We start from the raw sequence: 27,930 nt of genomic DNA, 5'->3' as shown, positions 1-27,930 counted from the left end.
TTTTGAAATGCATGTAAAATGTCAGTGTAACAAAAACACACAAATAGGTATAAGTACTGTACCCTTCTTGCCATATCAGGGTATTTATTTCTTATTATTTTTACATGGGCTGCATAAACACAGGATTGCCTGGTCTGAGCGTTATTGTCACTCTAGGGTCTCCCCTCTACCCTCTCTCCTTTACAATAACAGGAAGCTGGCTCAGCCTTCAGTGAGTCATGATGGTCTCCCCAACACAATGGTTACTTAGAGAGCAGGCCGATGCCATCACACTAACAAGGATATCCCCTCTGTGAACATTGGAATGCCAGTTTGGCTTCAAAAGGACACAAAGTGTTAAATCAAGATTATATGATTATTTTAATACAAAATGCAATAGCTAAAAGATACCCTTTAAAAAACATATTTAGGGTGCATCTTTAGAAAATGTGCAGTTATAGGGAGTAAAACAAGAAGCCCATAGCAACATTTACAAACCATGTGAAACAGTTTAACACTCAGAAAAAGTGTGGGCGTCTGTGTCAAACCAAATAAATACATAAAACACCAGGGTTTCCAGGGTGATAGTTGTTTATGCTTGCTTGTCCTCTGTGTTTGGGGACATCTCAGCGTATTCAGACTGTCCAGCCCCAGCTAGCTGTTCTGCATTGTCATCATCCTCATCACACGGGGGACGGTTGCGATTAAAGAACCCCACCTGAAGCATAGACACGAAACATTTACATTTCCACATATTGTTTCCTGATTCCGGTTTCATTTCTATGTCATTAAGGACATTCTCCTTTATGCCCCCTCTACATTTTCTCCATTTAAAACAATAGTTACAGGTTTGAGAAAAACATATAATTTAAAAAGACTGACTGATCAATACTTAGATGATAGCTGAGAAGGCCTCCTGTAGCTCAGTTGGTAGAGCATGGCGCTTGCAACGCCAGGGTTGTGGGATCGATTCCCACGGGGGGCCAGGGGGGCCAGTATGAAAAATGTATGCACTCACTAACTGTAAGTTGCTTTGGATAAGAGTGTCTGCTAAATGACTAAAATGTAAAATGAAAGCACCTTTGAAACGCTTCCCAGTTTTGGGGCCCAATCCTGCGCCACCTGCTGTTTAAACTATGTCAGTACATTACCTTCCAGAAGATCAGAGCTAGCAGAGCGAGGAGGAAGAGGCCAGAGACCACGGCCACAATGATCCACCACACCGGCACCTCCTTCTCTCCATCAGGAGCTCTCCACACCACACTGGTCTGGGTCTACACACACATACACAGATGGTCAACTGGCTCCAATTTCATTTTTCCAATGAGTACTGAAGAAATGGTTGTGTATATGCCTCAAGTAAGTAATTTACTTACTTAGTAAATAAATGTTGTCTACACACCAATAAAAGTTTTGTACCTCAGCCTGTCCACTTGGCAGCTCTTTCGGCTGGATCTTAGAGGGCATATCTATAACCTCATAGCGTGCTGTAGAGTGGAGAACATAATTCTCATAGGGCCTCTAGGGGAAACAGAATGAGGGTTTCATAATCATTACGGAATGATGTCAAAGAAGTAAGATCATACAAAATGCTATCTCAATTTGATGCAGAGCTGTCTTGGAGAGCTTTTACTTTGCACCTATGAATGTAGCTATAGTGAAAAATTGTGTGGAAACAATGTCACTGTGATATGCTATAGGCCCCTGAGTTAGTTAGTCCCTCCCTCCCTCCCTCTCACCTCCAGGAAAGTCTGTACCCAGAGTCGGGACATCACCTTCACCACAGCGCTCCAGCCTCTCTCCAGACCTGTGGCCTCACACACAAACCTCAGACAGGTATCTCCACTGGTGCAGTTCTGTGGAGAAATCGAGAGAGGACCACACCAAACTGAGTCAACTTGTTTCCCCCATGACACATCAATGGAATGTCCCCATCCACCTGAGAGATGCAATATTTTGTTGTACATCCCCCTCTTGTGGCATATACAGAATATTGGAAGTTGTCTCTGAAATTGCAGCAAAGTGGTACTAGCCTACTGTACAGCATCAAGTAAAGACAAGACAGTTTGATTGTATTGCTGTCATAAGTACACTGATGCATGTCATTATGTTAATCACATGAGGCGACACTTGTTTACCACGTGAACGGTCTCTTTGCGCTGAGTCTCCGGCCGTGCCACCTCATTCTGTTTGACCTTGTACACTGTACCAACAGTAGCATTCCCGGTCTTCACCAACTGCCAAAACAGAAGAGTGTACTCCAATTTCATATGACCAAAACATCATCAAAAGAATGAATAGAACATATGGTTTTGCTTCTATTTAAGGCAAATATAAAATAAAATAGTGATTTAATAAAAACATATTTTTCCCGCTATAGAAAGATTTGCTGTTTGGCACACTGCAGGGCCACAACATGGCTACCTCTCTCACCTGGTATGGGTCGATGTCAGGGGAGTCAGTGTGGCAGGTGAGGAAATCCTCAGAGGCGTTGGCGAACACATAGAGCAGGAAGTCTCCATGGTGACGGGTGGGGAACTCTACCTCCACCCTGGCGTTGACCGTGCTCGGACCCAGGTTCCTCAACTGATAGTTTCAACACAAAAACACATGCTTTCAGATTTCACTCACTAAGTTGGATCTCATTGTCTTTGTATAAATATGACATAACGTATACAAAACATACTCTATAAGGGCCTTATGGACTCTTCAAATAGATGTTACGCATTTTGGCCTAAAACTGCACCAACTTTAGAGAGACAAATGTCTTAAATGCTTTGTTTCTTTTCTGAGTGAATCACTGAGTGAACCATAATAAGGTTACCTCATAGACGTGTTCCACTAGTGGGCCAACCTCCTCCAGGTCAGCAGGCTGCTCCTTCTCTTCCCACTTGGCAATGGGCAGGACACACTCAGGTGGAGAGGAGCCCCTGTCCAAAAAACAACAGGCTACAAGGGTGGACCAAACACTGAGGACAACACTGATAACACTAGCCTGGTCCCAGATCGGTTTTTGCTGTCTTGCCAATGCTTATATGGTTGTTGTCATGCATGGCAGCACAGACAGCCGATCCGGGATCCAATATATTGCCTAGTTTCTAACTGATCTCAGTGGGATATAGGGATCAGACTGCTACAGGATGCTTAATTTGCACCTCTTGGTCTTATAGTTAAATAGCCCTGGTGATAATTAGTAACTACGTGTCCTGGGAAAGCCAACAACTACAAGGACAAGAGGAAACCATGCTGTTACGGTACTGTGATACGCTCGCATTAGGACAACATCTTCCAATGGCAAACATCACTAATCCCTTTTGGATATTAGATATTCAGTCTGCTACTAGTCTGCCAAGGCAGCTCTGAATTGTCACACAGAAAGTGTGTCTAAGGTCACAGGAGGAGTGCTCGTTTCCAAAACAGTGCTCGTTTCCACACAAAACAGCACAGTTTATGGCTCTGATGATAATTGGAGGAGAATTAGAGGAGAATGAAGGAAGGCCCACCCACCCCCGAATCTCCAGAGCTGCCACAGCGCTGACATCAATCCTCAGATGGGCCACGTTACTGTCCGGGTTCTGGCTGTTCTTGCTAGATATATTAAAGGAAGGGAGAAGCTGAATGAGTGTTGAACATTTCCCTTGTCTCATTAGAAAAGCCATGAACCTTCAGCTGACACCTTGAACGTCTAAAATACAGACGACTGGATTAACCAGCTTGTAAACCATGTGTATCTCAGAGACTCTAAATATGCCTTACATTGTGTTGATCACTCTACACTAAATATTAGCTTTAGTGATCTTGAATTCTCCCATTAAAAACAATGGCTTGGGGGCATCAATGGCATTAAAATCACAAGACGGGACGAAAGTGTTGTTCTAGCCTTTTGATCTGTAATGTGAATGACACTTGGCTCTCCACCTCCTCCAGGTTCCCCACGCTGAAGAACAGACCGGCCTGGAGCTACGACAGACAGAGGGAAGAACATACTGTACTGTATCATTCAGACTGACAGGACAACAGAGCTATTGCAAACACACAGTCACATGTCATCCACGTCCGTTGATAGCGAAGACCCAGAACGACCAGAAACCTCCTTGATGCTTTCACACATTCACAGAAAACCAGAGCACACAGTGACATGTCTCGGTAAAACATTCACACCTCTCCCTTAGCACTAGCTATGGCTAGTGGTTACCATAGAAATCCTATTGAATTACTACTATTTTAGATGTAATTCTATGCAAACTCAGTGTGTCCGGCCAGAGTTTGGAAGGTTGGGAGTTCGATCCCCGGCCAAGTTATACTACAGACTGTAAAAATGGGACCCGATGAGTCTCTGCTTGGCACTCAGACAGCATTAAGGAGATTGGGGTTAAGATTAGTGTCCTGTCCATCAAGCTGCCTCATGCTACAGAAACAGGAGATGCAAGGCACGTTCAAGGGTATTTACTTTTACTATAATTACATGGTGGTTACCTTCTGGCCCTGCTTCATAGGGTTCCCCAGCTCACAGACCACTACCACTGTCTGGTTCTCCTTCTTCTGAGCACAGATCAACCTGCTGAAGCCCTGGGAGAGATGGCAAACTCAGACAGCCTATTCACTATTTAGTGCACTATTTTTGACCAGGGTCCATGAGGCTCTTGTCAAAAGTAGTGCACTATATAGGGAATAGGGTGCCATTTCAGATGCAGACAGTGTGTTTTACGTAGAGCCAGTAGGTTATGCTGACCACGTAACCTGACCAGCAAAACTCTGGGCTCAGAGTTTTTCCTGCAGGTCACGTGCGTGGGACAGTTGATATCACTCTGTTAACAATTCCCTTTTATTATGAACAGGAGAATGACAGTCACCTCTCTGTCAGTCACCATACTCTGGTAGTGTGTGTTGGTTGGTGGACGTATCTCCAGCTCGGTCTCGTAGGCCCCCTCTCCTCTGTTCTCCGCTGTGATGACCAACAGGGCAGGGTGGTCATCCCCTATCAGAAGACGGTCGGTACCTCTGAGGATGGGTCAAAGGCAGAGGTGTAAAGGGTTGTATAGTAGACAGGAATAAAACACTCTAACTAGACAATCATTTCCCTGATATTCCGTTACCTGCATGGTTCGTAGTACAAATAACGTAACCCTATTTTCCCGCACACTGATCCCATGAGATCTCACTTGGTTAAAGTCTTGAAAATGTAGAATGACTAAGAAAACAGATTATACTACTGAGTGATGTGGACCTCAGGGGAGTTTGACACTCACGCTTCAGCAGTCAGCCTCAGGTCAGGGACACAGATGTTGTCCTCTCCGCAGTCCAGAATGATCCTGGTCTGCACAACACACAGAGACACATTTTTACACCCAAAGAAACAAACACGTAGGCTAATTCATAGGTTACAACTGTGTAATCACCACTTATACAATGTTATTCCTTTGCAAACTAAAATGTATTTATACATTTAGAATATAATGTGTGATGTCACCTGTGTGACCACAGCTCTCTGGCCATGCAGCATGGCCTCCTGGGAGATGGAGTTGGACAGGCTGTAGTTCAGGGAGATGAAGATGGGGCTCAGCTTGTCCTTGAACTCTGACTCATGCTGGAAAGAGAGACAGGATGCAGTACTGACATTGATGCAATTTACCCTCAATTAAATTTAAATTCAGTAAATATCTACTGCAGTTTAGTGGATCATGTTGTGTTAAGACAATATCAATATACTCCCCTTTCAGGTTTGTCTGTTGCCACTGACAATGGCAGTGTTCACACAATTTTTGTGAGGTTACTAATTGTATTGGAGCCTGTTGTAGTGTCACTTCAGTGAATGGCCACTTGGAGGCATCAGACTGGTAAGAACACTGCTGCAACATTCAGGTTTTGAGCACTGACCATTGTAATACTCTATATACAAAATACAGGCCTATAAATTGGCTAAATTGGCAAAAGCAACCCACCCTTAGGTAAGCAGTTTGGTTCCTGCAGACCACTCCCACATCTCTCTGAATGGTTAGCTGGAAATACTCTTGGGGCAGATTGGTCTGCAGCAACAGGGTCCTCCTGGCCATTGGCTGTTTCATCTTGTCCAGTTGAAGCTCTGCATCTAGAACTACAAGAGTGGATTTACAGTATCTTGAACAAACAGAAAACTTAAACTCAAAGAGAATATGTATGTTTCCACAGGAATCAATGACTTCAGTATGCGTCTCCTACCTATCTCCTCTGGAATGCTGTGGCCAGACACACTAATGCACATCATGACTGTGAAGCTGTAAGGATAGAGACAGTCATAATGTCATTCTGAATTTACAATAACAAATTCAGACACCATCATGGGAAAGATCAGTCTAACACAACCAGGAACTGTCCAGGCATGTCACACATCTCAATAATGTGTTCGGCACGTAGGATACAACAGGAATTCTACATAGTGCCAACATGTGCATGCTTGCTGTGCCCACGAACATTTGTCCATCAGAAATGTTCTTCCCAGTTGGCCAAAAATACACAAACTGTCATGAGCACTCTCTCTCCCTGGTAGCAACATTAATTGCATTCAATTATCTTCCACTCTGCTCACCTCCCTCTCTCTACTCAGCCTAACTAGCTCCACCTGCCCTGCTCTGCTCTTGTTACCTGGCCAGCTGCACTGCATTTCCCACTCACCATCCTCACCTTGCCTCACTCTGTTCTAATTACTCTGCCAGCTGAACTGCATTTCCCCACTACCTCTCCCAGTATATCAAGCCCTGGTTTTCAGCCAAGCCCTGTCAGATCGTCTTCAAACCCGGACCAGTAACCTGCCTGTCTGCGCTCTGACTCCTGTTTGTGATACCGATCCTTTCTTGACTGCCTCCTTGTTCTACTGCCCCGTCTATCCCAACCTGCCTTCTGGACCTCGACTACTCTCCGATCTTCAGCCCCTCCGGTAACTCGTTTCTGCCTTCTGTCTCTCACCACGATATTTGCCCAGCCCTGATCTGTACTTCTGCCTGCCATTCATATTGCTGTTGTGTGTGTGTGTTCCCCCAGGTCTCCGACCACCAGATGAGCGTGCCCAGACGTTTCACCACCCTCAGCCCGATACGCCGCTCCATCACTGGGGAACACACACACTAAGCACTTGGACTGGACACCCCCGGACATTTGGTGACCCCCGGAGCACAGGTACCCACAGGAGGACCCTGAAAGACCCCTGACACCCCTGGGACTCCTCTTCCCGCCTGTAACCTTGAATAAAGAACTCTGAATTTGAACTTGCGCTCTTGGGTCCTCTTCTGTTCGTGACAGAACGATCTGACCATCATGGACCCAGCGCACTCCCTGACCACGATGGAGGAAGAGCCAGAGAGGACTGCCCTACAGCGACTGGAACGCTCTGAGGGAGACATAAATCGGATGGCTGGCGACATCGCTTTCCTTCTCCAGCTATTCAACCAGCAGCAACAACAGTTCCAACTGCAGCAACAACAGCTAGCCCAAGCCCTGCAACTACTCTCAAGCCCGGCTACTCCACCTGCACCCCCCTGGTCCTTTGTTCCTGTACCACCGATACTCCTTCATCCCTCCGCTGGAGGTCCCAATGCTGCAGGCCCGGCAGTGCTGCCACCAGATCCCCACGCTCCTGGAACCAAGGATTGGGAACCCGGAACGCTTTTGATGGCAACCAGAAGCAAGTAAGACCATTCTTGAGCAGCTGCCGAATCCAGTTTGCACTACAGCCCAGGACTTTCTCAACAGAGGGAGCCAAGGTGGGGTATGTCATCACACATCTCACCGGTCGAGCTCGGTTGTGGGGAACGGCGGAATTCGACCGGCAAACCCCAGCCTGTGCCTCCTTCAGTGCCTTTGAGGAGGAGATGTTAAAGGTCTTTGACCTAGGCTCGCCAACAGCCGAAGCGTCACAAGCTCTGCTCACCATCCGTCAGGGCAATCGGACAGTGGCAGACTTCTCCATTGACTTTCGTACCCTGGCCAGTCAAAGCTCGTTTAACCCAGAGGCACTGGTGCAAGCCTTCCTCCATAGCCTGGCGGACTATATCAAGGACGAGCTTGTTTCCCATGACCCGCCCTCAACGCTTGATGCCGCCATTGACCTTGCCGTTCGCATTGACCGCCGTATACAGACCCGGAGGAGGGAGAAGGGCCGTCTCAGTCAACCTGCCATCCGTACTCGGGTCGATACCGCTTCTGTCCAGCCCCTGCCTGTCAAGTCCCATAGCCAACTCAATCAGCCTGAGCCCATGGAGATTGGCCGTGCCTCTCTGACTCCCGAGGAGCGTCGGCGCCGTCTAAGCTCCAACCTTTGCCTCTACTGTGGTGGCGAGAATCACCGTGTCGCTACTTGTCCGGCAAAAGCCGCAGCTCACCAGGTGTAGGGGAGATCCGGGTGAGCTCAACAAGCCTTCAGTCTCCCTCCATCCGAAAGACCCTGCTTCATCTCCGCCTTCAGCTTTCTGACAAGACTCATACATTGGCCGCCCTTGTGGATTCCGGAGCCGAAGCAAACATCATGGACCCTGAGCTTGCACAGCAACTGGGCGTGAACCATCATCAACTGACACAACCCATTCCTGCACGAGCCCTGGATGGGCATCATCTTGGCACTGTCACTCATATCTCCGCCCCTGTGACAATCCTGCTGTCAGGAAACCACCAGGAGTCCATCCAGTTTCACCTCCTACACTCACCTGGCCAACCACTCATTCTTGGATACCCGTGGCTCCGTCAGCACAACCCCCACATCGACTGGGAGACAGGAACAGTCCGTGAGTGGGGAAGGAGTTGTCACCAGACCTGTTTAAGGGGGGCCACCCTGCCCGTTCACCGGGAAGGATCTAGCGCTACCTCCGACATATCCAATGTTCGGCCTGTTACCACAGCCTGAAAGAGGTGTTCAACAAATCCAAGGCGACATCTCTACCCCCAACACAGACCCTATGACTGCGCGATTGATCTCCTGCCTGGCACAGCACCTCCCAAGGGTCGTCTGTATTCACTGTCAGCCCGGAAAGAAAGGCCATGGAGGACTACATTAATGACTCTCTTGCCTCCGGGATAATTAGACCGTCGTCTTCCCCGCAGGAGCGGGATTCTTCTTTGTCGGCAAGAAGGACGGTTCTCTTCGTCCATGCATAGATTACCGGGGTCTGAACGACATCACGGTTAAGAATCGCTACCCACTGCCCTTACTTTCGTCTGCCTTCGAACTGCTGCAGGGAGCCACTGTATTCACTAAGCTGGACCTTCGCAATGCCTACCATCTGGTGCGGATGAGGGAGGGAGACGAATGGAAGACAGCGTTCAACACACCAACCGGCCACTATGAATATCTCGTCATGCCCTTCGGCCTCACCAATGCCCCAGCAGTTTTTCAAGCCCTAGTGAATGATATCCTCAGGGACATGCTAAATACGTTCGTATTTGTGTACCTTGACGATATTTTAATATTCTCAAAGACTCTGTCAGAACACACGCACCACGTCCGGTTGGTCCTGCGCCGCCTGCTGGAGAACTCTCTTTTCGTGAAGGCAGAGAAGTGCGAGTTCCATGCCAAGACCGTTTCATTCCTGGGGTATGTGGTGACCGAGGGCAGCATTCAGATGGATCTCACGAAGGTGTCAGCTGTCACTTCCTGGCCAGTTCCTGAGTCTCGGAAGAAGTTGCAACAGTTCCTGGGCTTTGCCAACTTTTATAGGAGATTCATCAGAAACTATAGCACAGTGGCTGCACCCCTCACGGCGCTAACCAGCACTAAACAACCGTACCAATGGACATCAGCTGCTGATAAGGCCTTCAATATCCTCAAGACATGTTTCACTTCTGCTCCCATCCTCCAGATGCCAGATGCAGCAAGGCAGTTTGTGGTGGAGGTAGATGCTTCGGACGTGGGAGTGGGTGCAGTGCTTTCTCAAAGAGCAGCTGAGGATGGCAAGATGCACCCCTGTGCCTTCTACTCCCGTCGGCTAACCCCTGCCGAATGCAACTACGACATTGGGAACCGCGAGCTGTTGGCTGTCAAGCTCGCCCTTGAAGAATGGCGGCACTGGTTAGAGGGGTCAAAGGAACCATTCGTAGTGTGGACAGACCACAAGAACCTGGAGTATATCCAAACAGCCAGGAGGCTGAACTCCCGTCAACAGCGGTGGTCTCTGTTCTTTACGCGCTTCAATTTCACGCTCTCCTACCGCCCGGGATCTCGCAACATCAAACCTGATGCTCTTTCCCGGATGTTTCAGAAGGACGAGACCACCGCCATGACAGCTCCCATTCTTCCCAGCCACTTGGTCGTAGCGGCCCTCACCTGGGAGATCGAGAAGCAGGTCATGGAGGCTCTTCGGGACCAGCCAGGTCCAAGCACCAGCGCCCCCAACCGTCTGTTTGTTCCAGCAAATCTCAGGTCACCTGTGATTCAGTGGGGGCACGAATCCCGTCTGGCCTGTCATCCCGGCATCACTCGCACCCTTCATCTGGTCCGCCAGCGGTTCTGGTGGCGGGGGATGAGACGGGATGTCCGAGAATTCATCCGAGCTTGTCCCACTTGTAACCGAAACAAGACTCCCAACCAGCCTCCTGCTGGGTTGCTGCAACCCCTACTCATACCCAAGAGGCCCTGGTCCCACGTTTCACTGGACTTTGTTACGGGCCTTCCGCCCTCTGACGGACACACAGTCATCCTTACCATTGTTGACCGCTTTAGTAAGATGACCCACTTCGTGCCCCTTCCCAAACTACCCTCTGCTAAAGAGACCTCCCAGGTGGTCCTGGAACATGTGTTTCGTATCCATGGCCTACCCCAGGATATAGTGTCAGACCGGGGCCCGCAATTCTCAGCAACCTTTTGGAAGGAGTTCTGTCATCTCCTTGGGGCCACCGCCAGCCTATCGTCTGGATTCCACCCGCAGTCAAACGGCCAGACTGAACGCATGAACCAGGAGCTGGAGAAGGCACTGAGGTGTGTGGCTTCCCAAAATCCCCGGGCCTGGGCTCAACACCTGCTCTGGGTGGAATATGCCCATAATTCACTCACCAGTTCCTCCACCGGGCTCTCCCCCTTTCAGTGTGTCTACGGGTATCAACCTCCACTGTTTGCCAGCCAGGAGGCGGATGCCACCTGTCCGTCTGCTCTTGCGTATGCCCGCCGCTGCCGCCGCACTTGGGCCCAGGCTCGCACTGTGCTCCTGAAGTCTGGAACCAGCTACGCCGTCGGGTGCCAACCCGACGGAGGACCCCCAGCACCTACTTACCGGGTTGGTCAGAAGGTCTGGCTGTCTGCCCGGGATCTGCCGCTGCGGGTTGTATCACGAAAGCTGGCCCCTCGCTTCATTGGTCCTTTTCCTGTGCAGAAAGTCATCAGTCCAACGGCGGTCCGACTTCAGTTGCCCGCTTCCATGCGGGTCCACCCCACCTTCCACGTCTCCAAGGTCAAGCCGGTCCATGAAAGTCCCCTGGTCCCTGCAGCTCCGGCGCCACCTCCTCCGCGCCTCGTAGATGGCGGTCCTGTCTTCACCGTCCCGGCGGCTGCTCCGCTCTAGGCGAAGGGGTAGGGGTCTCCAGTACCTCGTTGATTGGGAGGGATATGGTCCAGAGGAGAGGACCTGGATCCCGGCCAGGAGGATAGTGGACCGGACCCTTATCACTGACTTCCACCGACTACATCCTGATCAGCCTGCAATCCGTAGGGGGCCGTCCCAAGAGGGGTTCCTAGCCGTCCGGCCCGCCCTGCTCCTGTCTCAGTGCCTGTCCTGTCTCCCGACCGTGACCCTCCAGCTCCTTCTGAGGATGAGGAGATTCACTCGGACCGCTCGGAGGAGTTCTGACCCGCCGCCTGCTCCCCTCCACCCTCCCGGCATGATGTTGTTCTTGGGACTTCTGGGGCCGTCCCTTGGAGGGGGGGTCCTGTCATGAGCACTCTCTCTCCCTGGTAGCAACATTAATTGCATTCAATTATCTTCCACTCTGCTCACCTCCCTCTCTCTACTCAGCCTAACTAGCTCCACCTGCCCTGCTCTGCTCTTGTTACCTGGCCAGCTGCACTGCATTTCCCACTCACCATCCTCACCTTGCCTCACTCTGTTCTAATTACTCTGCCAGCTGAACTGCATTTCCCCACTACCTCTCCCAGTATATCAAGCCCTGGTTTTCAGCCAAGCCCTGTCAGATCGTCTTCAAACCCGGACCAGTAACCTGCCTGTCTGCGCTCTGACTCCTGTTTGTGATACCGATCCTTTCTTGACTGCCTCCCTTGTTCTACTGCCCCGTCTATCCCAACCTGCCTTCTGGACCTCGACTACTCTCCGATCTTCAGCCCCTCCGGTAACTCGTTTCTGCCTTCTGTCTCTCACCACGATATTTGCCCAGCCCTGATCTGTACTTCTGCCTGCCATTCATATTGCTGTTGTGTGTGTGTGTTCCCCCAGGTCTCCGACCACCAGATGAGCGTGCCCAGACGTTTCACCACCCTCAGCCCGATACGCCGCTCCATCACTGGGGAACACACACACTAAGCACTTGGACTGGACACCCCCGGACATTTGGTGACCCCCGGAGCACAGGTACCCACAGGAGGACCCTGAAAGACCCCTGACACCCCTGGGACTCCTCTTCCCGCCTGTAACCTTGAATAAAGAACTCTGAATTTGAACTTGCGCTCTTGGGTCCTCTTCTGTTCGTGACACAAACATTCCTGCAGCAGAGGTGAGTTGGGTTAATGCCATAGCCACGGGAAGTAGGGGTGCTGAGGGTGCTGCAGCACCCCCTAAAAAATCGAAATCAAAAAGAATATTAATACAACATTTAAATATTTGTTCACAAAAGTATAGAAACTGGACCTTTAATAGTGTTGTATTAGCGGACCAATATAGAGTATGTAGTGCAGGCACAAAAATACAATAATAAAATAATAAGAATCAACGCAACACCCCCACTCCCAAACTACTTACCGCAGCTATGGTTAATGCCCTGTCACGCCCTGACTCAGGGGACTCGTATATGTTGAGTCAGGGTGTGTATATTCTTTGTTGTGTATTCTATGTTGTCGATCTAGTATGTGTGGATCTATGTTGGCCGGTGTGGTTCCCAATCAGAGGCAGCTGTCGCTCGTTGTCTCTGATTGGGGACCATACTTAGGCAGCCTATTGGCACTGTCTAGTTGTGGGATCTTGTTCCGTGTAAGGTATGTTGTGTGTGCCACCTTGGACTTCACGTTCCGTTTAGTTTGTTGTTTTGTCGTTGTGTTTATTTGGTTTAATAAACATGTACGTATATCACGCTGCGCCTTGGTCTGACCCGTTATTCAACGAACGTGACAGAAGATCCCACCAAACGAGGACCAAGCAGCGTGCCCAGGCGGAGCGGATGGCCATGTCACAGGTGGCCAATTTGTGGTCATGGGAGGAGATATTTGCGGGGAAAGGACCATGGGCTAAGGTAGATGCCCAGGAAGGAGAGGAGCAACGGCAACACGGAGGAGGCCGGTCAAGGAGGAAGCCCGAGAAGCAGCCCCAATAAAACCATTTTGGGGGGCACACAGGGTGGTTGGCGGAGCCTAGTGTCAGAGCAGAGCCAACTCCCCGTACTCACGCAAGGAAGCGTATGACTGGGCAAGCTCCGTATTATGCGGAGCTACGTACTGTGTCGCCAGTGCGCCGGCACAGTCCTGTACATCCTGTGCTTGCACCACGCACGTGCCGTGCGAAAGTGGGCAGCCAGCCAGGACGGGTTGTGCCAGCTCTCTGCTCCAGACCTCCAGACCGCCTTCACAGTTCGGTCCAGCCCGTTCCTGCTCCTCGCACCAAGCCAGTGGTGCGCTTCGCCAGCCCGGCCCGGCCTGTTACTGCTCCTCGCACAAAGCCAGTGGTGCACGTCGCCAGTCCGGCCCGTTCCTGCTCCTCGCACCAAGCCAGTGGTGCGCGTCGCCAGTCCGGCCCGGCCCGTTCCTGCTCCTCGCATCAAGCCAGTGGTGCGCGTCGCCAGTCCGGCCCGGCCTGTTCCTGCTCCTCGCACCAAGCCAGTGTTGCGCGTCACCAGTCCGGCCCATTCCTGCCCCTCGCACCAAGCCAGTGGTGCGTGTTCCGAGTCCGGTCCGGCCCGTGCCTGCTCTTCGCACCAGACCAGTTGTGCGTTTGTCCAGTCCGGCACGGCCCGTGCCCGTTCCACCGCTGCTCCACACCGGAACCAGAGCAGTCCTCTCCACCGGTGCCTGATCCAGTTCCGGTCAGCTGTTCCACTCCGGAACCAGAGAAGTCCGCTCCACCGGTGCCTGATCCTGCTCCGGTTAGCGGCTCCACTCCGGAGCCAGAGCAGTCCGCTCCACCGGTGCCTGATCCAGCTCCGGTCAGCGGCTCCACTCCGGAGCCAGAGTAGTCCGCTCTACCAGTGCCCAGTCCAGCTCCGGTCAGCGGCTCCAGTCCAGACCATGACGTCAGCCCCTCTCCAGGTTCGGGGTCTCCCACACCAGGGTCCAGACAGGGCCTGGCGTATCGTGGGAGGAAGGAGAGGGGAAGCAGCGCGCCGTGGTCCAGACCAGACCAGGGGCGCAACAGGGAGAGTATGAGGTCGTCACGCCCGGAGCCGGATCGGCCTCCGAGGCGGAATGCCCACCCGGCCCCTACTCTGTTAAGTGAAGGTTGCGCGGTCGGAATCCGCACCTTTGGGGGGTACTGTCACGCCCTGACTCAGGGGACTCTTATATGTTGAGTCAGGGTGTGTATATTCTATGTGGTGTTTATTCTATGTTTTGATCTATTATGTGTAGATCTATGTTGGCCGATGTGGTTCCCAATCAGAGGTAGCTGTCGCTCGTTGTCTCTGATTGGGGACCATACTTAGGCAGCCTATTGGCACTGTCTAGTTGTGGGATCTTGTTTCGTGTAAGGTATGTTGTGTGTGCTACCTTGGACTTCACGTTTCATTTAGTTTGTTGTTTTGTCGTTGTGTTTATTTGGTTTAATAAACATGTACGTATATCACGCTGCGCCTTGGTCTGACCCGTCATTCAACGAACGTGACATGCCCACACTAGTGGTATGATACTCTGGTGTGAGAATAATCTTTACCAGGCCACAGGCTCGTTGGTGGTGGGGTGCTCACACTCCTTCACATCTGGGTTCAAGAAGTCAGGGTAGAGGGAGAGTTGGGTCTTGGCCATCACCACGGCTTGAGCCCTGGTTCAACCCCACACAAACAGAGAAAAAATAGACATTGTAGAATACTAATATTTGTAGAATCATAGACATTCATACCACTGAATAGACGATGTAGGTACATTGTGAATGCAAATGTTAATCCTGCAATAGATAACATTTCTCAAGTTAATTTAAAGTAACATATAAACAGTTTGTTTATCTCACACTACTGTACCTGTACACAGCAATCTTATTGACTCCCCAAGCACCAACAATTAGATCTGTGAGGCAACAAAGATTCATAGTAACAAGTTGCAAGTTGTTATTTTTCTAGTCTTGAAACATCAGAAATATAGGGTCATGAAACAGCTTAAAAAAAATATATATACATGATCGATAGCACTTTCTCATGAAAGGGTCACAAAAATAGTGCATGGGATTGATTGCCCTTTGCTAACAGCCAGGACCTCTGCTTTCATATCACGGCGACTCCTAAGAAACAAAAGTATTTTCAAGGAAAGAGGTCAGCTGAAAAAAAAGGAAATCGTTTTCACAGTGACCAGTTTGTCTCAAATAGTTGAACTGTAATGACCTCACTGGGGAGACAAGAGACAAAGAGTGCCATGAGTGTCTTTATAAGCCAGAGGTGTTGCACATCAAAAAGCATTGCTGTGTTGAGAGTAGCTCACTAGTCTCCAAGGGACCCCACGGCACCAAATGTATTTACATTTAGTGCTCTGCCCGGACAAATGTCAGCCACTCCACTGGATGAGTGACCTTTCTGTTTCTCTCTTGTTTGTCCGTGAAACTTTGCCTTCGCCTCCGGGAGACAAACATTAGAGGACGTTTTTACTGGGACTGAAAGGAACGGGGACGTTGTTAAGCAGTGGAAATATGCCCTTGGGTAGTAGTCAGCTACAACGAAAAGGACAACAGAAATCTTTGCTGCTGCTGTCGTTGAACTGCGTCAGAGGCTGATAGTGGAGTCGTAATGGAGCAGAGTGACCTCCAAGTGATCGTACAGTTTGACATCTCCAAGTGGTCTTGGCAGGTTTGTCACTGTGGCTTGACAAGAGAGGTAGGGACATTGTTGAGGAGATTGTTGGGAATTGTTGGCGGAGTAAGGTTTGTTGTTCCATAACTTCTCAAATCTTGTTTTTGGGCTAGAATCAATCGCTTAAAGTCTAAACACAAGTATAACCCAAATATAATCAAACACACATCTTTTCTAAATCAAGGTAAGCAAGCCCACAGTTTCCGAAGAGTTAGTTTTCAGACTAACCTGGGTAGCCATTTGAATCAATGTCAATGGCCCCTCTCAGGGTGAAGCCAAACTGTGCTGGAGAGCCTAGGGACTGGAAGGGACTCTCAATGACTTGGGTATACTGGGGAGACAGTCCATCGCTAGTCCCCATGTAGATGAAAACCCTCCCTTCAATGCCTGAGGATGGGGCTCCCACAGCAACATCTGAGAGAGAGAGGGAGAGGAAGAGAGAGAGAAACACTTTATAGTGATGAGTAATCCATGGACAGAGTGTATCGAAACACTGCTATGACAAAACCATTCCCCACCATTAGAAAATTGAGCATTTCAAGAGGGAATCATGAAATCAAAGATTGTTTCTGAAAGGAGATTAAAGTGTTTTGTGGAGGATATTTAATAATATTCCTTGGTTAAGTTACCCAGAAAAGCAAATACTTCCGATTCTGCTGCCCCTGAGGCAGTTACTATAGTAGAAGGGCAGATACATGTACTAAAAGTCAAATTACTGTATATCAGAGCCTCACCGTTAAAACCGTCCTTGTCCAGGTCACCGAGGGGGGCGATGGTGCTGCCAAAGCGTCCGTACACCTGGGAACCTGTCAGCTTCTGGTCTGGCTTGGAGTGGAAGGTGGAGCGCTCTCTCTGCAGGTACACACTCACCTGGGAAAGGATTACACACATCCATTGTCTCGGAGCAGGTGCTGGTTATAAACAAAATGGTTAATAAAAGGTGAATGGAGACTGCACACTATGCTCCCATGTGATAGATTTATTTGATAACATTTCGACCACCCAGGGCTCATCAGGTGTTCACTCACCTGGCCCACCTCCTGTAACTGCTGGCCTGACACACGCTCCATGAAGAGGGGCGCCCCGATTAGGATGTCATCTCGTCTGTAGTAGACAGAGCAAGAACGGCTGGACATTTGAGCTCTTTTTCATGGTTCCTCAAGACAGCAAACTAGCGACCAGTGGCTTAGATGCTGTCAGGTGGTTAATTCATGTTTAATACTTCAATGATCAAGGACTAAAAAAAGCAAGTAAGAGAGTTCTGACTTACTTACCCATCATTGTTAATATCAGTCACTGCAACGCTGTGGCCAAAGTAAGAGGCCACCTGCAAGATGAAAGATGCATGTGGTTTTGAGTGGACTACATCGCTCATCACTCAGATATCAACACATAGGCCTATCTGTATAGACATGATGTCACATAGTGATCACTTCTTCATCCTGTAAACAAGTCAATCAAAATAAAGTATGATGTAGGTTATGTAAGCATAGTCTCACCTGAGAGCCTAAGAATCTGTGTTTCACTCCCAAAAAGTCAATTGAATTTCCATCATAGATTTTGACCTGGATAGAAACCAAAACATTAGCTTAGATCACTCTCTAATAAATGAAAAGTAAATTATCATAACGCCATCGGGAGCCCTTACTGTTCCTGCTGTGTTGCGGTCATTAGGCACCCCAGCCACATAATCTGAAACAGAAAATAAATACTGGATTTAAAACACAATAATTAATTATTGAGAAATGTTTCAACCTTTTGTATCTTACCGACAAATGTTTGAAGGTTTGTACAGCTGTCACTATCACTACCAGGCACATAAAGTGTAGGAAGTTATTCTCTAGCCTGGGCACCAGTCTGTGGGCCTATGTGCTAACATTCCACTCCTTGCCATTCCATGTCATGCCAAACATGAACAAATGCTTGGCATGACAATGGAATGATAGTACAAACTGGGACCAGGCTAGTAATTATCTGGTTGTGTGGACCCTTTTGACAGAAACTTTCTCACCTGGTATTGAGTCTCCAGTGAACTCGCCAGTGGCCACAGAATACCCTGTTGGCGAACCAGTGTAACGCATCAACCTTTCTGGTTTATTGAACTAATGAGAATGTCTCTGAATATCATTGGACTGAATATTTTAGGCCAGTGGTTCTCAAACATCTTCTCGGGGTAGCACACCTGATTCAACTTGTCAACTAATCATCAAGCCCTTGATTAGGTGAATTTGGTTTGCTAGTTCAGGGCTACAACAAAATTGTGAAACATCTGGGCGTCTCTGAGAAGAGGCTTGAAAACAATTGCTTTAGACCACAAGTCTTGAGTGTAACCCTCTTACCATGGTAACGATCGTATCCACCAGTCTCAGGGGAATGGGTTTGTCCTGCCACATAAGGTTTGGCATTCTGTCTCTTGGCACTGTTGACAATGTCAAGCAGTCCTGCACTGATGATCTGACCTGCAACAGAAAGGTTAAGCACCGCAACCAGCATTTGGAGAATACACTTTAGTGATGTTTATACATATTTATTTCATAATATTCCACAGTGATATTAGTAAAATAAAGCAGACGGGTTGCCTCCCACATTAACAATGTTCTGACATGCTGTTGCTCTAGGTCTGGAATTCCCGAGACTAGTAATATGTTAATTCATAATGCTCTGTCATCATCAACCATTACCTTCCTGGAGACATCCTAACAACAGGGCTATTAATGTACACATTCTACCTAGGAGTGTTGATGAATGCAATTATGGAAGCCACCATGTTGTAGCCTGGTTAAACCAGACTGAACGCTACACTCACCACTGTTTTACCTCAGTGTAGTGTTCAATCTGGTTTAACCAGGCTAACAATTTTGTTAACACACTCTGAACACCAGATGGCACATGTTACCTTGAAAGTAGTAGCCTCCAGGGGCACCAATAAGGAGCCTTCCCTCCTAGAATAGTACAGCAAGAAACAAATCCAATTATTGTTATAGATGGTGTCACAACACTGTTGGTGTAATTACTACCTTACAATATCATAAACTATGTGGCTCTAACCATTACTGATCTATTCTGCTACATTACTGTGCAATGTATAACATTATATGAATCAAAAAGAAAAAGTTTGGAGTGTGGGCACCTTTGTTATGTCGGAGCTAAATCCCACTTCACAGTATCGTCTGTCATTATCTGAAAATCAAGATTAGGATTAAAGATGAAAACACGCAGAGTAGAAAGAAAGACCAGCAGGCAAACTTGTGAACATGAAGTCAACTGCTATTTTAAGAAGGAATACCCTAGTAGTTTTGAGGCATAGCAGTGACAATAATACTAAATTACCACCACAGTTCTGACTGGATGCTTGTTTGGCTGCGTTAATTCTGATCAAAAGTGGGCTGAATGCATAAATGCAGCCTTTAAGTTTTGAGTGGACAACAGAGGAACCTCTTACTGTACTGTACAGGTACTAATGGCATGACTAATATCTCTTACTGTACTTCAGGGCTTTGTAAACCTTCTCCGTCATGACTTCTTTGCAGGGGGAGAAGTCAACCGTTTTCCCCGTCAGTGTGTTCAACACTAGGCAGTTACCCACTGGAGTGTTCTGGGCCTCGTCACGTTCACCCACGTCTATCACGTTCCAGTGGAACAGGGGGGCACAGGCCTGGCGCAGGGGGAGGGAGGGAGAGAGAGAGAAGGGAGGAGAGGGAGAAAGAGAAAGAGTGGGAGAAGGAAAGTGATATAGAGATCAAGAGAAGGGTAAAACAAAGTGATGTGGAGAATGTAAATTAAGAAGGAGCAGAGGCAGACAAACATAACATTGGTAGAAAGAGGGAGAATGACAGTGGGAGAGGAAAGAAAATATATCGAGGGAGGGAGAGGGGTTGTGTAAACGATTTAGAGGATCGATATCTGATGCATTCTATACTGCACAGTGACTGTATACAGCGGCCGTCAGACTCACAGCACAATGAGTGACTGGTTTCAAAGAGTCAGAGAGAGTGGGAAGAGTATTGTGCCACAATGGCTGGAAAAACTCACCACAATGTAGTTTCCGGAGGATCGCACAGTAGCTCCAAACCACTGGTGGGACTTTGAGGACCTTATCACTAAGTTCTGGTGAGGATAAACCTCATCACCTGTATTTACATCAGACAGCTCAGTTTGTCAACCTTTTTGTACTATTTTATACATTTTAGAATAATAGTGAAGACATCAAAACCATGAAATAACACATATGGAATCATGTAGTAACCAAAAAAGTGACCAAAATATATTTTATATTTGAGATTTTTCAAAGTAGCCACCCTTTGCCTTGATGACAGCTTTGCACACTCTTGGCTTTCTCTCAACCAGCTTCATGAGGTAGTCACCTGGAATGCATTTCAATTAACAGGTGTGCATGGTTACTGTGGAATTTCTTTCATTCTTAATGCGTTTGAGCCAATCACTTGTGTTGTGACTAGGTAGGGGTGGAATACAGAAGATAGCCCTATTTGGTAAAAGACCAAGTCCATATTATGGCAAGAACAGCTCAAATAAGCAAAGAGAAATGACAGTCCAGCATTACTTTGACAAGAAGGTCAGTCAAGCTGGAAAAAATCAAGAACTTTCTAAGTTTCTTCAAGTGCAGTCGCAAAAACCATCAAGCGCTATGATGAAACTGGCTCTCATGAGGACCCCCACAGGAAAGGAAGACCCAGAGTTACCTCTGCTGAAGAGATTAAGTTAATTAGAGTTAACTGCACATCAGATTGCAGCCCAAATAAATGCTTCACAGAGTTAAAGTAACAGACACATCTCAACATCAACTGTACAGAGGAGACTGTGTGAATCAGGCCTTCATGGTCAAATTGCTGCAAAGAAAGCACTACTAAAAGACACCAATAAGAAGAAGAGATTTGCTTGGGCCAAGAAACATGAGCAATGGAGATTAGACCGGTGTAAATCTGTCCTTTTGTCTGATGAGTCCATATTTGAGATTTTTGGTTTCAACCGCCGTGTCTTTGTGAGATGCAGAGTAGGTGAACGGATGATCTTTGCATGTGTGGTTCCCACCGTGAAGCATGGAGGAGGTGTGATGGTGTGGGGTTGCTTTGCTGGTGACACTGGTGATTTATTTAGAATTCAACGCACACTTAGCCAGCATGGCTACCACAGCATCCTGCAGCGATACGGCATCCCATCTGGTTTGCGCTTAGTGGGACTATCATTTGTTTTTCAACAGGACGATGACCCATCACACCTCCAGGCTGTGCAAGGGCTATTTGACCAAGAAGGAGAGTGATGGAGTGCTGCATCAGATGACCTGGCCTCCACAATCATCCGACCTCATCCCAATTGAGATGGTTTGGGATGAGTTGGACCGCAGCGTGAAGGAAAAGCAGCCAACAAGTGCTCAGCATATGTGGGAACAACTTAAAGACTGTTGGAAAATAATTCCAGGTGAAGCTGTTTGAGAGAATGGCAAGAGTCTACAAAGCTGTCATCAAGGCAAAGGGTGGCTACTTTGAAGAATCTCAAATATGAAATATATTATGATTTGTTTAACACTTTCTTGGTTACTACATGATTCCATATGTGTTATTTCATAGTTTTGATGTCTTCACGATTATTATACAATGTAGAAAATAGTACAAATAAAGAAAAACCCTTGAATGAGTAGGTGTGTCCAAACTTTTGACTGGTACTGTACTTACTAATCTACAGTATGCTAATATGTTCACAGCATCAGTAAAAAATAGAGAAATGCATGAATAGGACTGTTGATACGTAAAGGTTTACCTTTTGTGTCAAAGGTCATGGTAGTACAGGCCCCTCCTGTCTGTGCCCAGGGACAGAGATACACAGCCCCCGCCTCAGTGACTCCTGGCTGACTGGTGTTGGCTCTGGGGGCCCCAACCACAACACTGATGCTGTGGGACAGAAAAAACTAGGGTTAAAATAACCTCTGGGATTTCAGACAAGCATGTGATGAAAAGCCATTCAAACTCCACATACAGTTGAAGTCGGAAGTTTACATACACTTAGGTTGGAGTCATTAAAACTTGTTTTTCAACCACTCCACACATTTCTTGTTAACAAACTATAGTTTTGGCAAGTCGGTAAGGACATCTACTTTGTGCATGACACAAGCAATTTTTCCAACAATTGTTTACAGACAGATTATTTCACTTATAATTCACTGTATCACAATTCCAGTGGGTCAGAAGTTTACATACAATAAGGTGACTGTGCCTTTAAACAGTTTGGAAAATTCCAGAAAATGATGTCATGGCTTTAGAAGCTTCTGATAGGCTAATTGACATCATTTGAGTCAATTGGAGGTGTACCTGTGGATGTATTTCAAGGCCTACCTTCAAACTCAGTGCCTCTTTGCTTGACATCGTGGGAAAATCAAAAGAAATCAGCCAAGACCTCAGAAAAACATTGTAGACTTCCACAAGTCTGGTTCATCCTTGGGAGCAATTTGCAAACGCCTGGAGGTACCACGTTCATCTGTACAAACAATAGTTTGCAAGTATAAACACCATGGGACCACGCAGCCGTCATACCGCTTAGGAAGGAGACGCGTTCTGTCTCCAAGAGATGAACATACTTTTGTGCGAAAAGTGCAAATCAATCCCAGAACAACAGCAAAGGACCTTGTGAAGATGCTGGAGAAAACAGGCACAAAAGTATCTACAGTGGGGAGAACAAGTATTTGATACACTGCAGATTTTGCAGGTTTTCCTACTTACAAAGCATGTAGAGGTCTGTCATTTTTTATCATAGATACACTTCAACTGCGAGAGACGGAATCTAAAACAAAAATCCAGAAAATCACATTGTATGATTTTTAAGTAATTAATTTGCATTTTATTGCATGACATAAGTATTTGATACATCAGAAAAGCAGAACTTAATATTTGGTACAGAAACCTTTGTTTGCAATTACAGAGATCATACGTTTCCTGTAGGTCTTGACCAGGTTTGCACACACTGCAGCAGGGATTTTGGCCCACTCCTCCATACAGACCTTCTCCAGATCCTTCAGGTTTCGGGGCTGTTGCTGGGCAATACGGACTTTCAGCTCCCTCCAAAGATTTTCTATTGGGTTCAGGTCTGGAGACTGGCTAGGCCACTCCAGGACCTTGAGATGCTTCTTACGGAGCCACTCCTTAGTTGCCCTGGCTGTGTGTTTCGGGTCGTTGTCATGCTGGAAGACCCAGCCACGACCCATCTTCAATGCTCTTACTGAGGGAAGGAGGTTGTTGGCCAAGATCTTGCGATACATGGCCCCATCCATCCTCCCCTCAATACGGTGCAGTCGTCCTGTCCGCTTTGCAGAAAAGCATCCCCAAAGAATGATGTTTCCACCTCCATGCTTCACGGTTGGGATGGTGTTCTTGGGGTTGTACTCATCCTTCTTCTTCCTCCAAACACGGCGAGTGGAGTTTAGACCAAAAAGCTATATTTTTGTCTCATCAGACCACATGACCTTCTCCCATTCCTCCTCTGGATCATCCAGATGGTCATTGGCAAACTTCAGACGGGCCTGGACATGCGCTGGCTTGAGCAGGGGGACCTTGCGTGCGCTGCAGGATTTTAATCCATGACGGCGTAGTGTGTTACTAATGGTTTTCTTTGAGACTGTGGTCCCAGCTCTCTTCAGCTCTTTGACCAGGTCCTGCCGTGTAGTTCTGGGCTGATCCCTCACCTTCCTCATGATCATTGATTCCCCACGAGGTGAGATCTTGCATGGAGCCCCAGACCGAGGGTGATTGACCGTCATCTTGAACTTCTTCCATTTTCTAATAATTGCGCCAAGAGTTGTTGCCTTCTCACCAAGCTGCTTGCCTATTGTCCTGTAGCCCATCCCAGCCTTGTGCAGGTCTACAATTTTATCCCTGATGTCCTTACACAGCTCTCTGGTCTTGGCCATTGTGGAGAGGTTGGAGTCTGTTTGATTGAGTGTGTGGACAGGTGTCTTTTATACAGGTAATGAGTTCAAACAGGTGCAGTTAATACAGGTAATGAGTGGAGAACAGGAGGGCTTCTTAAAGAAAAACGAACAGGTCTGTGAGAGCCGGAATTCTTACTGGTTGGTAGGTGATCAAATACTTATGTCATGCAATAAAATGCAAATTAATTACTTAAAATTCATACAATGGAATTTTCTGGATTTTTAGATTCCGTCTCTCACAGTTGAAGTGTACATATGATAAAAAGTACAGACATCTACATGCTTTGTAAGTAGGAAACCCTGCAAAATCGAAAGTGTATCAAATACTTGTTCTCCCCACTGTATATCCACAGTAAAACGAGTCCTGTATCAACATAACCTGATAGGCCGCTCAGCAAGGAAGAAGCCACTGCTCCAAAACCGCCATAAAAAAGCCAGACTACGGTTTGCAACTGCACATGGGGACAAAGACCGTACTTTTGGGAGAAATGTCCTCTTGTCTGAAGAAACAAAAATATAACTGTTTGGCCATAATGACCATCGTTATGTTTGGAGGAAAAAGGGGGTCGCTTGCAAGCCGAAGAACACCATCCCAACCGTGAAGCACCGGGGTGGCAGCATCATGCTGTGGGGATGCTTTGCTGCAGGAGGGACTGGTGCACTTCACAAAATAGATGGCATCATGAGGAAGGAAAATTATGTGGATATATTGAAGCAACATCTCAAGACATCAGTCAGGATGTTAAAGCTTGGTCGCAAATGGGTCTTCCAAATGGACAATGACCCCAAGCATACTTCCAAAGTTGTGGCAAAATGGCTTAAGGACAACACAGTCAAGGTATTGGAGTGGCCATCACAAAGCCCTGACCTCAATCCAATAGAACATTTGTGGGCAGAACTGAAAAAGTGTGTGCGAGCAAGGAGGCCTACAAACCTGACTCAGTTACACCAGCTCTGTCAGGAGGAACGGGCCTGAATTCACCCAACTTATTGTGGGAAGCTTGTGGAAGGCTACCCGAAACATTTGACCCAAGTTATACAATTTAAAGGCAATGCTACCAAATACTAATTGAGTGTATGTAAACTTCTGACCCACTGGGAATGTGATGAAAGAAATAAAAGCTTAAATAAATCTCTCTACTATTATTCTGACATTTCACATTCGTAAAATAAAGTATTGATCCTAACTGACCTAAGACAGGGAATTTTTACTAGGATTAAATGTCAGCAATTGTGAAAAACTGAGTTTAAATGTAATAATAATAATAATATGCCATTTAGCAGACGCTTTTATCCAAAGCGACTTACAGTCATGCGTGCATACATTTTTTTTTTGTGTATGGGTTGTCCCGGGGATCGAACCCACTACCTTGGCGTTACAAGCGCCGTGCTCTACCAGCTGAGCTACAGAGGACCACAAATGTATTTGGCTAAGGTGTATGTAAACATCCGACTTCAACTGTACCTTGCCCAATTTAATATAAGAGTAATACCAGCATATACACTACATGACCCAAAGTATGTGGACAGCTACTCATCAAAATCTCATTCCAAAATCATGGGCATTAACCTCTACGGGATTGGTGTCCCGTATACAGGACGGTTGAGCTAACGTGCGCTAATGTGATTAGCATGACTGTTGTAAGTAACAGCAAACTTTCCAGGACATAGACATGTCTTATATGGGCAGAATGCTTAAATTATTGTTAATATAACTGCACTGTCCAATTTACAGTAGCTATTATAGTGAAAAAATACCATTCTATTGTTTGAGGAGAGTGCACAACAACAAAAAAACGTATCATGGCAACTGTTTGATACATTCACCTCTGAAGGTAAATAATGTACTTAGATTCAGTAATCTTGCTCTGATTTGTCATCCTAAGGGACCCAGAGATAAAATGTAGCACAGTTTTGTTTGATTAAATCAATTTTTATATTCAAATGTAGGAACTGAGTTCTACATTTTGAACCCCTGCTGTCTCTGGCTCCACACCCACCCCGCCCGGCCATCTAGATGAGTGAAAGTAATGTATAGGGTCCGATCCTTAAGAGGTTAATATGGAGTTGGTCCCCCCTTTGCTGCTATAACAGCCTCCACTCTTCTGGGAAAGCTTTCCACTAGATGTTGGAACACTGCTGCGGGGACTTGCTTCCATTCATCCACAAGAACGTTAGTGAGGTTGGGCACTGTTGTTGGGTGATTAGGCATGCTCGCAGTCGGCGTTCCAATTCATCCCAAAGGTGTTCTATGGGATTGAGGTCAGGTCTTTGTGCAGGCCAGTCAAGTTCTTCAACACCGATCTTGACAAACCATTTCTGTATGGACTTCGCTTTGTGCATGGGGGGCATTGTCATGCTGAAACAGGAAAGGGCCTTCCCCAAACTGTTGCCACAAAGTTGGAAGCACAGAATCATCTAGAATGTCATTGTATGCTGTAGCATGAAGATTTCCCTTCACTGGAACTAAGGGGCCTACCCCAAACCATGAAAAACAGCCCCAGACCATTATTCCTCATCCACCAAACTTTACAGTTGGCACAATGCATTGGGGCAGGTAGTATTCTCCTGGCATCCGCCAAACCCAGATTAGTCTGTCGGACTGCCAGATGGTGAAGCGTGATTCATCACTCCAGAGAACGCGTTTCCACTGCTCCAGAGTCCAATGGCAGCGAGCTTTACACCACTCCAGCAGATGCTTGGCATTCCTCATTGTGATCTTAGGCTTGTGTGCGGCTGGTCGGCCGTGGAAACCCATTTGATGAAGCTCCCGACGAACAGTTCTTGTTCTGACATTGCTTCTAGAGGCAGTTTGGAACTCGGTAGTGAGTGTTGCAACTGCAGACAGACAATTTTTACGCGCTGGTTCCGTTCTGTGAGCTTGTGTAACCTAGCACTTCGCGGCTGAGACGTTGTTGCTCCTAGATGTTTCCACTTCACAATAACTGTTCTTACAGTTGACCGGGGCAGCTCTAGGAGGGCAGAAGTTTGAAAAACTGACTTGTTGGATAGGTGGCATCCTATGACAGTGCCACTTTTAAAGTCACTGAGCTTTTCAGTTAGGCCATTCTACTGCCAATGTTTCTCTATGGAGACTGCAAGGCTGTGTGCTCGATTTTATACACCTGTCAGCAACGGGTGTGGCTGAAATAGCCAAATCCACTAATTTGTGTAGTTTTACAGATACCATAAAAACTATGCAAACCCTACTGAATGAAGAAAAGCCTAAACTTACCAAATAGTACATTGCAATACTCACGTGTTGTTGCTAAACTGATAGAAATCTGCAGAGAAGCCAAAGAAGCTTCCCTCAGGGCCAGAGAACTCCGTGAAGTTAACCAGGTTTAGATTTAAGGTGTCAGAGTAATGTGGGAGAGCAAATAGCATGAGACCCATCATTTGTATTGATATATGAATCCGGTGTTCCTCCATCTTTTTCAGCTATACCGCTTTTGTCCCTACGTCAACTCCCTGACCTAAAGGAAGGCTCCCTCACTGCAAGTGAAACAGTAATCCAAATTTCTTGCCAAATGTGTTCTTCCGATGTGAGTAATTCTTATCATCTTCAGTTGTTTCCGCAAGGCAGGGAACTTACACAGTAACGTCGAGAGGGCTGTCATCGATAGTGCATTGTTGTTGAAGGATGTTTTTCTTGCTAAGCGAAATTTCTTTGCAGCTCTCATAGCATTGTGGTGAGTGGAGTGTATGCCACCAAATATAGCATTTCTAACTGTTTCCTGCAGATAGGACTTTGCAGAGAATATTTTGTGCAATGAAGTGAAGAGATGTGAATCTGTCAGAACAGAACTGCAGCTCTCACACACATATATTTATAGTGTTATATTAACTTG

General features: G+C 47.2%; 1 protein-coding gene across 1 annotated transcript; it reads right to left on the bottom strand.

The window, feature by feature from the left end:
* Positions 1 to 48: 48 nt before the first annotated feature.
* Positions 49 to 27,776, bottom strand: LOC121551198 (integrin alpha-IIb). The gene is made up of 31 exons (XM_041863744.2): positions 27,339 to 27,776; positions 21,919 to 22,049; positions 20,176 to 20,273; positions 19,627 to 19,798; positions 19,274 to 19,323; positions 19,040 to 19,085; positions 18,483 to 18,602; positions 18,155 to 18,199; positions 17,792 to 17,835; positions 17,643 to 17,708; positions 17,418 to 17,470; positions 17,172 to 17,247; positions 16,878 to 17,013; positions 16,372 to 16,557; positions 15,325 to 15,370; positions 15,021 to 15,128; positions 6,178 to 6,233; positions 5,922 to 6,073; positions 5,450 to 5,566; positions 5,229 to 5,296; positions 4,833 to 4,980; positions 4,456 to 4,548; positions 3,860 to 3,939; positions 3,487 to 3,567; positions 2,804 to 2,909; positions 2,413 to 2,565; positions 2,118 to 2,216; positions 1,719 to 1,835; positions 1,399 to 1,500; positions 1,131 to 1,253; positions 49 to 697 (listed from the first exon to the last, which is right to left on the bottom strand). Exons 1-31 carry the CDS (start codon positions 27,509 to 27,511, stop codon positions 572 to 574), a joined length of 3,171 nt encoding a protein of 1,056 aa, XP_041719678.1. The 5' UTR covers positions 27,512 to 27,776; the 3' UTR covers positions 49 to 571.
* Between the last annotated feature and the right edge of the window lie 154 nt (positions 27,777 to 27,930).

Source organism: Coregonus clupeaformis, chromosome 35 (genome assembly GCF_020615455.1).
Source record: "Coregonus clupeaformis isolate EN_2021a chromosome 35, ASM2061545v1, whole genome shotgun sequence".
NCBI classification, from domain to species: Eukaryota; Metazoa; Chordata; class Actinopteri; order Salmoniformes; family Salmonidae; genus Coregonus; species Coregonus clupeaformis.
This window is presented reverse-complemented; position numbering and strand designations above follow the sequence as displayed.